The following is a 12511-nucleotide window of genomic DNA, read 5'->3' on the forward strand; positions in this document are numbered from 1 at the left end:
AATAAGATCCTTTTCAGACCAAGCAAAGGCGTAGGGAATTTGTCACCACCAGGCCTGCCTTGCAAGAGCTCCTGAAGGAAGGACTAAATATGAAAAGGAGAAATGGATACCACCCACTATAAAAACACACTGAAGTACACAAACCAGTGATACTATGAAGCAACCACATAAACAAATCTGCAAAATAACCAGCTAGCATAATGATGATAGGATCAAATTCACACAAAACAATACTAACCTTAAATGTAAGTGGGTTAAATCCCCCAATTAAAAAGACACAGAATGGCAAGCTGGATAAACAGCCAAGATCCACTGGTATGCTGTCTTCAAGAGACCCATCTCATGTGTAAAGACACACATAGGTTCAAAATAAAGGGATGCAGGAAAATTTACCAAGGAAATGGAAAACAGAAAAAAGCAGGGGCTGCAATTCTAGCTTCTGACAAAACAGACTTTAAACCAACAAAGATAAAAAAAAGACAAAGAAGGGTATTACACAATGGTAAAGTGTTCAATTCAACAAGAAGAGCTAACTATCCTAAATATATATGCACCAAATAAAAGATCACCCATGTTGGGAAGAGACCCCCAAATCTGGCCATAAACTGGCCCCAAAACTGGCCATAAACAGAATCTCTGCAGCACTGTGACATGTTCGTGATGGCCATGATGCCCACAGTGAAGGCTGTGGGTTTACTGGAACAAGGGCAAGGAACACCTGGCCCACCCAGGGCAGAAAACTGCTTAAAGGAGTTCCTGAACCACAAACAATAGCATGAGCGATCTGCGCCTTATGGACATGTTCCTGCTGCAGATAACTAGCCAGACCCACCCCTTTATGTCGGCCCATCCCTTTATATCCTGTAAGGAATACTTTTAGTAAATCTATAACCTATAGAAACAATGCTTATCACTGGCTTGCTGTCAATAAATATGTGGGTAAATCTCTGTTCAAGGCTCTCAGCTCTGAAGACTGTGAGACCTCTAATTTCCCACTCCATACTCTCTATTTCTGTGTGTGTGTCTTTAATTCCTCTAGTGCCACTGGGTTAGGGTCTCCATGACCGAGCTGGTCTCAGCAACCCAGATTCATACATCAAGTTCTTAAGATTTTCAAAGTGACTTCGACTCCCATACAATAGTAGTGAGAGACTTTAACACCCCACTGACAACATTAGGCAGGTCATCAACACAGAAAATTGACAAAGATATTCAGGACCTGAACTCAGCTCTGGATCAAGTGCACCTGATAGATATCTACAGAACTCTCCACCCAAAAACAACAAAATATACATTCTACTCATCACCACATGGCACTTACTCTAAAATTGACCACATAATCGGAAATAAAATATTCCTCAGCAAATGAAAAAGAACTGAAATTATAACAAACAGACCAAAATGCAATCAAATTATAACTCAAGATTAAGAAATTCACAAATGACACTAGCAGCAAACCTGACTGGTAGTTCCTTCCCCAGAAGGAGAGATTCCTCTGCTGTGGAGTCCTGCGATGTGATCACCAACCAGCCTGTCATGATCCACAATGGATCTGGTGTGATTAAAGCTGGTTTTGCTGGTGATCAGATCCCCAAATACTGCTTTCCAAACTAGGTGGGCTGACCCACACACATTCGTGCCATGGCAGGAGCCCTTGAAGGCAACATCTTCTTTGGCTCCAAAGCCAAGGAGCACCAAGGGCTGCTCTCGATCTGCTATCTCATGGAGCATGGCATTGTTGAGGACTGGAACGACATGGAACACATCTGGCAATATGTCTATTCTAAGGACCAGCTGCAGACTTTCTCAGAGGAGCATCCTGTGCTGCTCACTGAGGCACCTTTAAACTCACAAAGAAACCGGGAATGAGCTGCCAACGTTTTCTTCGAGAGCTTCAATGTGCCCGCTATTTTCATCTCCGTGTAAGCTCATTTGAAACTAATGAGAACAAAGAGACAATGTATCAGAATCTCTGAAATGCAGAAAAAGCAGTGTTAAGAGGAAAATTTATATCACTAAATGCCCACATCAAAAAGCTAGAAAGAGCTCAACTAAAAGAACTAACATCTCAACTAAAAGAACTAGAGAACCATGAGCAAACAAACCCTAAAGCTAGCAGAAGACAGGAAATAACCAAGATCAGAGCTGAACTGAAGGAGACAGAGACATGAAAAACCCTAAAAAGAACAAATTCAGGAGCTAGTTTTTTGAAAAAAAATTAATAAAATGGGTACACCACTAGCTAGACTAATAAAGAAAAGAGAGAATAAACACAATCAGAAATTATAAGGGGAATATCACCACTGACCCCAGAGAAATACAAACAATCAGCAGAGAATACTATAAACACCTCTATGCACATGAACTAGAAAATCTAGAAGAAATGGATGAGTTCTTGGACACATACACCCTCCCAAGACTGAACCGGGAAGAAATTGAATCCCTGAACAGACCAATAATGAGTTCTGAAATTGAGGCAGTAATAAATAGCTTACCAACCAGAAACTCCCAGGACCAGATGAATTCACAGCTGAATTCTACCAGAGGTATAAAGAAGAGTGGGAACCATTTCGACTGAAATTATTCCAAACAATTGAAAAGTAGAGACTCCTCCCTAACTAAATGTATGAGGCCAGTATCCTCCCAATACCAAAACCTGGCAGAGATACAGGCAAAAACAGAAAACTTCAGGCCAATATCCTTCATGAACATCGATACAAAAATCCACAACAAAATACTGGCAAACTGAATCCAGCAGCATATCAAAAAGCTTATCTACCATGATCAAGTTGGCTTCATCCCCAGAATGAAAGTTTGGTTAAACATATGCAAATCAATAAATGTGATTCATCACATAAACAGAACTTAAGACAAAAGAAAATGACTATCTCAATAAATGCAGAAAAGGCTTTCAATAAAATTCAACATCTTTTCACATTAAAAACTTTCAATAGATTCCGGAAATTGGTCTCAGAGGCTGCGTGAGGTTGTGCTCTTTGTGAAGTTTCACCATGGCGTACCGTGGCCAGGGCCAGAAAGTACAGAAGGTTATGGTGCAGCCCATCAACCTCATCTTCAGATACTTACAAAATAGATCGCGGATTCAGGTGTGGCTCTACGAGCAAGTGAATATGCGGATAGAAGGCTGTATCATTGGTTTTGATGAATATATGAACCTTGTATTAGATGATGCAGAAGAGATTCATTCTAAAACAAAGTCAAGAAAACAACTGGGTCGGATCATGCTGAAAGGAGATAATATTACTCTGCTACAAAGTGTCTCCAACTAGAAATGATCAATGAAGTGAGAAATTGTTGAGAAGAATACAGTTTGTTTTTAGATGTCCTTTGTCCAATATGAACATTTATTCATAGTGTTTTGATTAGCCTTGTGTTATACAAGATGTCAATAAATGCTGTGGGATTGTTTGTATTAAAAAAAAAAAAAACTTTCAATAAACTAGATATTGAAGGAACATACCTCAAAATAATCAGAGCCATATATGATAAACCAACAGCCAATATCATACTGAATGGGCAAAAGCTTGAAGCATTCCCTTTGAAAACAGGCACAAGACAAGGATCCCTCCCTCATCACTCCTATTCAATGCAGTGTTGGAAGTTCTGGCCTGGGAAGTCAGGCAAGAGAAAGAAATAAAGAGTATTCAAATAGGAAGAGAAGAACTCAAATTGTCCCTGTTTGCAGATGACAGGATCCTATATCTAGAACACCCCAATGTCTTGGCCCAAAAACTTCTTAAGCTGATAAGCAACCTCAGCAAAGTCTCAGGATACAAAATCAATGTGCAAAAATTGCTAGCATTCCTATATACCAACAACAGGCAAGCAGAGAGCTAAATCCTGATTTCACATTCACAACTGCTACAAAAGAATAAAATACCTAGGAATACAGCTAACAAAGAGAGTGAGAGGGACGTTCTCAAGGATAACTACAAACCACTGCTCCAAAAATCAGAGATGACACAAAAAAATGGAGAAACACTCCATGCTTGTGGATAGGAAGAATCATATCACGAAAATGGACATACTGCCCCAAATAAAGTATAGATTCAATGCTATTCCCATTAAACTTCCATTGACATTCTTCACAGAATTAGAAAAACTATTTTAAAATTTATATGGAACAAAAGAAGAGCCCAAATTGCCAATACAATCCTAAGTAAAAAGAACAAAGCTGGAGGCATCACACTACCTGACTTCAAACTATATTACAAGGCTACAGTAACTAAAACAGCATGGTACTGGTACAAGAACAGACACATAGGCCAATAGAACAGAATAGAGAACTCAGAAATAAGACTTGCACACCTACAACCATCTGATCTTTGACAAACCTGACAAAAAGAAGCAATGGGGAAAGGGCTCCCTATTTAATAAATGATGCTGGAAGAGCTGGCTAGCTATATGCAGAAAATTGAAACTAGACCCCCTTCCATACACCATACACAAAAATTAATTCAAGATGGATTAAAGACTTAAATGTAAAACCTAAAACTATAAAAACTCTAGAAGAAAATCCAAGCAATAGCATTCAGGACATAGGTACAGGCAAATATTTCATGACAACAAAAAGCCTAAAGCAATTGCAACAAAAGCAAAAATTGACAAATAGGATCTCATCAAACTAAAGAACTTTTGTACAGCAAAAGAAACTATCATCAGAGTGAACAGACAGCCTACAGAATGGGAGAAAAGGTTTGCAAACTATCCATCTGATGAAGGTCTAATATCCAGAGTCTACGAATAAGCAAATTTATAAGAAAAAACAACCCCATTACAAAGTGAGCAAAGGACATGAACTAACACTTCTCAAAAGACACACATTCAGCCAAGAAACATGAAAAAAAGCTCAATATCACTGATTAGAGAAATGCAAATCAAAATCACAATGAAGTACCATCTCACACCAGTCAGAATGGCGATTATTAAAAAGTCAAAAAACAGAGGTTGGCAAGATTGCAGAGAAAAAGGAACACTTATACACTGTTGTTGGGAGTGTAAATTACTCCAATCATTGTGGAAGACAGTGTGGTGGTTCCTCAAAGACCTAGAGGCAGAAATACTAGTTGACCCAACAATTCCATTACTGAGTGTATATCCAAAGGAATAGAAATTGTTCTATCAAAAAGACACATGCACACGTATGTTCACTGTAGCATACTCACAATAGCAAATACATGGAATCAACCTACATGCCCATCAGTGATACACTGGATAAAGAAAATGTGGTACATATACACCATGGAATACTATGCAGCCATAAAAAGGAACCAGATCATGTCCTCTGGAGGGACACGGATAGAGTTGGAAGCCATTATCCTCAGCAAACTAATGCAGGAACAGAAAACCAAACTCTGCATGTTCTCACTTATAAGTGGGAGCTGAATGATGAGAACACATGGACACATGGAGGGTAACAACATACACTGGGGCCTGTAGGAAGGAGGAAATGGAGGAGAAAGAGCATCAGGAAGAATAGTTAATGGATGCTGGGCTTAATACCTAGGTGATGGGATAATCTGTCCAGCAAACCAGCATGGCACATGTTTACCTATGTAACAAATCTGCACAATGCTATACATGTATCCCTGAACTTAAAAGTTAAAGAAAAAAAATAAAAAACCATAATAAATAAAATTTTTTTAAAGCGAACAAAAGTCCTTTGTCAAAAGGGTAGAAAAAGAGAAGGGGAAACATCAAACTGGGGCTGACCCCACTAGCAACCTCCCCAAAAGTCCCTCTCCCACCCTACCTCTTTGCTGGCAGTCAGCTTCCCACTGGCACCTATGTTCTCAGCCTCCACTGCAGGCAGGGTGGGCAGGGGGCCCCGGGCTCCCAGTGTAACATTAAACACGTATATTGGGATTGCCTCCCATTTTATCCTCCCTTACCAGGCATGAAAAGAATCCCTCCTACATCTGCTCTTAGATACTGAGGGTATGGACTTTGTAAACATGAGGAGAGACATCACCAACAAGCAAAAGATGGCAGAGTGGATTGACAGCAAAGGCTGGTCTTTGAGGATATCACAAGCCATGAATCCACCCCGAGAGAACCCAGCTGCAGGCATTTGTCAAATGAGACTAATGGCAAAGCTGCTTATTTTGGCAGGTGTCATGGTACTTGACCAAAAAAATCTTTACTGAAACTTAGACTCAGAAATTTCACTAAAAGGCCAGAGTAGAAAACTATTTTAATATAATGTGCCAAGAAAATAAATTATTTATTATAATTACCTCCTTTATAACTATGTAATTATTACAATCCTCAAACAGTTGATATTTTAAGACTCCTGGTTCAGGATAAAAACTAAGCACGCATTCATCTTCACTGCCTCCTGAAACCCCACAAAAATGATTAAAACGTTTGAAAAGGTAACAAACCCTGAACACTGCAAAGAAGGAAAGAGGGACAAGTAGCCAGCAAGAGATTTCAACAAATTTCTGCTCCATGGAAAAAGCCTGGAAGCATGTTCTCCTATAAAGGGTGGAAGATGCAACACAAGCATAAGAAGGAGATAATCTGCCAGGCAGAAAACTCCAGGACTTGAGTCAGCAGACATAAAGGACCAAAGGTTAACTAAACTAAATCATAGAGGAACACATTATGAAACTCTGCAGATGAAAAGACATGCACAGTGACTGGTGTTTACTTTATACATTATCTAATATTATTGTGTTATATTGTGTAAATTAAATCATATGCATACATCTCTAAGTTTTGAAGAGGGAAATCAATGTTAAAGCAATATTATTCAAGGGAAGAGTAATGACACTGATTAAGTTTAGATTTAGTTGGGGCTCTTTTGTAATAAGTCTTGTGACTTTTAAAAGTCTATTTACAGAAAACCTGAGCCAGTTAGCTCCCTTTTCCCCTCTCTGCTTTCCCTCCTTACCAGGGGATTCTTCCCTAAAAAACAAAAAAACAAACAAAAACAATTAACAAATGACCTAAAGAGAATCATGACTGCTAAGGAAGTTTCCACACACCAGGGTTAGAGCCTGCCCTATTCTGGCACTGGGGGCTTCTCAGACTAAAAGCTACTTCCCAGCCCCTGATAAGCCCTACCAACATACAGAATTTCATTCTCATTCAAGGGATGGTACTAGCAGGAAAGACCCCTCTCTATCTAACAGTAGAAACGCCCATGAGAGCTCTCTGGGCTAGTCCCTCATTCCTCAATAAAAAATAGATAAGCCAGACCTAATAAAGAAAACAGGCAACATGAAAGATAAAATTTAAGAATAACCAAATATAAATTAACTAATTAACTAATTAAAAAGAATCTGAGCCCAGAGAAAGCAAAGACAATTCAGAGAACAGAAGAGAACTTAAGGAAAAAAAGCTTCCTAGTCACGGAAGTAGTAACAAGGCAATCAGTATGAAAACAGGAACACGATGCTATGAAAAAAGAACAATTCAAGAACAAGAGAAAATACTTGTAAATTAATAACACGACTGATGTCCAGGCACGGTGGCTCATGCCTGTAATCCCAGCACTTTGGGAGGCCATCATGGGCAGATCACCTGAAGTCAGGAGTTTGAGACCAGCCTGGCCAACGTGGTGAAATCCTGTCTCTACTAAAAATACAAAAAAATTAGCTGAGTGTGATGGTGTGAGCCTGTAATCCCAGCTACTTGGGAGGCTGAGGCAGGAGAATTGCCTGAACCCAGGAGGCAGAGGTTGCAGTGAGCCAAGATTGTGAGACACAATGAGACTCTGTCTTAAAAAAACAGAAAACCAATATAACTGCTGAAATACAACAATATGGCTGTTGAAATAGATAATAAAGAAAAGTGTTAAAGTCAAGAGAATTGCCAGCATGGTAGCTCACGGTGAGGGAGAGGGGCATCCCTTGAGCCTAGAAGGTAGAAGTTGCAGTGAGCCGTGATTGTGCCACTGCATTACGGCCTGGATGACAGAGTGAGACCCCCCACTCCCCCCCAAAAAACACCTCCCATACAAACAGACAAAGAAACAGAAACTATTAACAGGAACTTATGGGATCTAGAGAATCAGTCCAGGATATTCAATACCTGACTCAAAGGTATTTCAGGAAGAAGCAGACAAATGGAATTAATGAAATAATCTTTTCATAAAATAAAATCTCCCAGAGCTCATGAGACATGAGTTTTCAAACTGAGACTCAGAGCATTGAGCAGATAAAAATGACACCTACATGACATTTTCAGACATGCAAATGTCAAAGTGAGTTTTTAAATGACAGTAATGATCTTCTTTTCATGCACAAAGAAGACTATGGTTAATCGGGCTTAAAAATAATTATTAGGGGCCAGGAGCAGTGGCTCATGCCTGTAATCCCAGCACTGTGGGAGGCCGAGGTGGGCGGATCATGAGGTCAGGAGATCAAGGGCATTCTGGCTAGCACAGTGAAACTCCATCTCTACTAAAAATACAAAAACTTAGCCAGGCGTGGTGGCACGCACCTGTAATCCCAGCTACTTGGGAGGCTGAGGCAGGAGAATCACTTGAACCTGGGAGGTGGAGGTTGCAGTGAGCTGAGATCACGCCACTGCACTCCAGCCTGGGCGAGAGAGAGAGACTCTGTCTCAAAAAAAACAAAACATAACAATTATTAGGCTGGGCGTGGTGGCTCACACCTGTAATCCCAGCACTTCGGGAGGCCAAGGCCAGGGGATCCCTTGAGGTCAGGAGTTTGAAACCAGCCTGGCCAACATGATGAAACCCGTCTCTACTCAAAATACAAAATTTAGCCAGGTGTGGTGGGGCACGACTGTAATCCCAGCTACTCAAGAGCCTGAGGCAGAAGAATCAATTGAACCTGGGAGATGGAGGTTGCAGTGAGCCAAGATTGTGCCACTGCACTCCAGCCTGGGCGACAGAGCGAGATCCAGTCTCAAAAAAGACAATAATAATAATTATTATTATTTTTAGTTTACTAACATAAAATTTAAAAACCTAGTTTTCCCTGGGACTTCAAATTCCGTCTATAAATCTTACTCTATTTTTAAATCTAGTAAAGCAAGAACAATAACCTTTGCTTTTCTTTCATTACTGTTAATTAAACTTGAACTAAATCCCTTAAACAATCAATCCTACTATTATAAATTAAATTCACTTGACATTTCAAAATTCATTTGTTTTTCCTTTAAGCACTCTGAATGCCTGACTTAAGTAAAACTTTTCCAAACAATTATAATTCACTTAAATTAATAGAATGACTCTCATGTTCTTTGAAATGTAACAAAATCTTTGAATATCTTAAAAACAAAGATTATCTTAATGATGTCCTAAACTTAATACAAATGTTATGAATTAATAGTCTAAGTTTGATTTAGTTCATCTCATCTATTTAACTTTAAACTCTCCCAAGGATTTTTTTTTTTTTTTTAAGTAAAAACAAATACAAAACAAAAAGCACCCACCTAGAAAACAGTGTTGTCTTCTCATGGGAGTTAAAGTTAATATCCCAATGAAGGACTAACCGCTTATAACAGAGGTTTCCGACGAGGTCACAGGATCTGGGCTACATAGGCCAAGGATTTAGGGTAATCCTGCCCAAGTCACCTATGTTTACATTAAGCAGTTTTTATAGTTGCTGTCATAACAGCAAGTCCACAACCATCAGGTTTAGGTTGGTTTCTTCTACATTCAACTTACAACACTATGTGATTCTTCCATTTGATTCCAAAGGACCAATCTCTATGCCTTAAATACTATGCATTGAAATGTAAGTGCAGTTCCTGGAAAACTTACATAATTTAGCATACTTTACCTTTGGTAAATATCTTGTCTTTTATTGGGTTCTAGGACTTCTTCTTTCAGTTGGCTCTCAGAAAGCAAACTATCAACCTATGGAGACCATTTAAAATATCACATTGTTAAATACCATATCACCTTAGGAAAGAAAACTTCTCTTTTTATCCAGTATTTTATAATGAACACTTTTAAACATACAACAAAGTTTTAAAAATTTTACAGTGAAAACCCATATACCCACTACCTAGAGAAAACATTAACATTTTACTATATGTATTTGATCTATCCATCAATCCACCTTATGCCTTTAAGTAAGTTACAGTTATCAATACATTTCTCCCTAAATAATGGACTATGGATGTCACTAACTAAAGTTCAATAGTTGATGCAATATATGTATACAGTGAAATGCACAAATATGAGGCATACATTTGCTGAGTTTCAACAAATGCACCCATCTGTGTAACCAAAATTCTTATCAAGATGTAGAAAACTACCATCACCCTAGTAAGTTCCTTCATGCCCTTGCCAGTAAATCCTCTCCTTAATCCTCCATAGACAAACCTGTTTTGATATTTTTCCAACATAAATTAGTTTTGCCTGCTCTTGAAATTTTATATAAATAGACTCATACAGTAAGCACTCTTGTGTAACCTTTCCATGAAGCATGTTTTTGAGATACTTCCATATTGTTGTGTGTACCATTAGTTCATTCCTTCTTATTATTGAGTGATATCCATTGTATTGAATGTATCATGACTTTATCTTGACTTAGTAGTTTAAGTTTACTAACACTATATGTAACTTTGTCAATATACTCTCCAAAAAGGCACACACTTCTTTGGTCTGTTTTCTATAGATTATGTAGAGAAGATAAAGTAGATGAAACAAAGAGAAAATTCCACTAGTTTCTTCTCTACTCTTGCAATTTGGCATCCATCTGAGTGTTATTTACAAAATTCACACACCTAGTGATAGAGCCAATCATTGCAGGCCTGACCCAGAGGGGCTGTTGATTACTTGTCCTATGGACACCGAATAGAAAATCTGTTCCATTTTTGGCTTCAGGTGTCCTCTGTGAAGACAGGGAGGAATTAGCCAATACTACCAAAATACACTTTCCAGATAGTCAAGGTATCAAAAGGCTACAGAGCCAATATTTCTCCCAGGAGAATAATCTTTGTAATAGTTTATTTTAATAATCATTTTTATAGTTTCCTTCTAAAACTTTTCCTGGTTCTCCTAATGTCCCACTAAATTTAAAATTAGTTCATCATGACTAATCATCAGAGAAATGCAAATTAAAACTACAATGAGGTACCATCTCACACTGGTCAAAATAACTATTATTAAAAAATCAAGAAATGACAGATTCTGGTGAGGCTGACAAGAAAAGAGGACACGTGTACACTCTTGGTGGGAATGACAATTAGTTCAGCCACTATGGAAAGCAGTTTGGAGATTTCCCAAACAACTTAAAGCAGAACTACCATTTGACCCAGCAATCCCATTTCTGTGTATATACCCCCCTCAAAAAAATAAATGATTCTACCAAAATGTCACGTGAATGTGTATGTTCCCTTCAGCACTATTCACAATAGCAAAGACATGGAATCAACCTAGATGCCCACCAATGGTGGACTGGATAAAGAAAATGTGGTACATATACACCATGAAATAATATGCAGCCATAAAAAAGAATGAAATCATATCCTTTGCAGCAACATGGATGGAGCTGGAGGCCATTGTCCTAAGTGAATTAACATAGGAACAGAAAACCAAATACCACATGTTCTCACTTGTTGAGTAAACACGGACATAACGATGGGAGCAATGGACACTGGGGACTGCTGGAGTGTGGAGGAAGGAAGAGGAATGAAGGCTGAAAGACAGCCTATTGGGTACTATGCTCACTGCTTGAGTGATAGGATCATCTGTACCCCAAACCTCAGCATAACACAATGTTCTCATGTGACAGACCTGCACATGTACTCCCTGAATCTAAAATAAAAGTTGAAATTTAAAAATAAGACACAGAATCATATTAAGAGTCCAGCAAAGTTCAGCATAAGTCAATGCCCCATCAAGTTCATTTTTTATTTCTACCAGAAGAGTATTTAGCTTTTGTTGCACTGTTCTGATTCCAATACAAAGTCACCTAAATAATTACCTCCCAAATCCTTTTTACTTTAAACAAGAGGACAAAAATGGATAAAATAAGAGTATCAGTGAATCTCTTACTGGCCTAAGATTATAAAATAATTTTACTCAGTGGAAAAATACTTAGTAATACATCACATGAAAAAAATTAAAACAAAGTAAAATAAAAATGTCAAAAAATAAACCCACTGGTTGCTATTTACTTTTTTCTTATTTTTAATAAGAACTCAGTGTATTTTTAAAGAGGTTTTTTTTTTTTTTTTTTTGAGACCAAGTCTTGCTATGTTGCCCAGGTTAGTCTCGAACTCCTGGGCTCAGGTGATCCTCCTGTCTCAGCCTCCCAAGTAGCTGGTACTACTAGCATGAGCCACCACACCTGGCCTAAATATTTTTATAAAGATAAAAAAGAATAAAGAAAATCATAATAATCATCGGCATCCTGTCACACAGAAATACCACATTAGCATGTTCCCTTCTATGCTGTTCTGAGTATATCATGTAAGTAACAATGTGATGAATACTTTTATACATCAATCTCAGTCCTACTTTCTAATTATTACATATAGCAGATCCCTGGAAATGTAATTT

The 12511-nt window shown here is 38.3% G+C and overlaps 2 protein-coding genes across 4 annotated transcripts in view; one reads left to right on the forward strand and one right to left on the reverse strand.

Annotated features, from left to right (window-relative positions):
• The window catches only part of NPHP1 (nephrocystin 1), a 70176-nt gene that overhangs the window by 56764 nt on the left and 901 nt on the right, over nt 1-12511 (reverse strand). For all 3 annotated transcript variants that reach the window (XM_010353233.2, XM_010353232.2, XM_030921657.1), the window contains exon 2: nt 9780-9856. In XM_010353233.2, the coding sequence (XP_010351535.1) occupies nt 9780-9856 (77 nt within the window). The remainder of the gene's footprint in view (nt 1-9779; nt 9857-12511) is intronic.
• LOC104654160 (small nuclear ribonucleoprotein E) lies at nt 2960-3450 on the forward strand. The gene has a single exon (XM_030921658.1). The coding sequence runs from the start codon at nt 3012-3014 to the stop codon at nt 3288-3290; it is 279 nt and encodes a 92-aa protein (XP_030777518.1). The 5' UTR covers nt 2960-3011; the 3' UTR covers nt 3291-3450.

The sequence above is a fragment of the Rhinopithecus roxellana genome, chromosome 17 (genome assembly GCF_007565055.1).
Source record: "Rhinopithecus roxellana isolate Shanxi Qingling chromosome 17, ASM756505v1, whole genome shotgun sequence".
In the NCBI taxonomy this organism is placed as follows: domain Eukaryota; kingdom Metazoa; phylum Chordata; class Mammalia; order Primates; family Cercopithecidae; genus Rhinopithecus; species Rhinopithecus roxellana.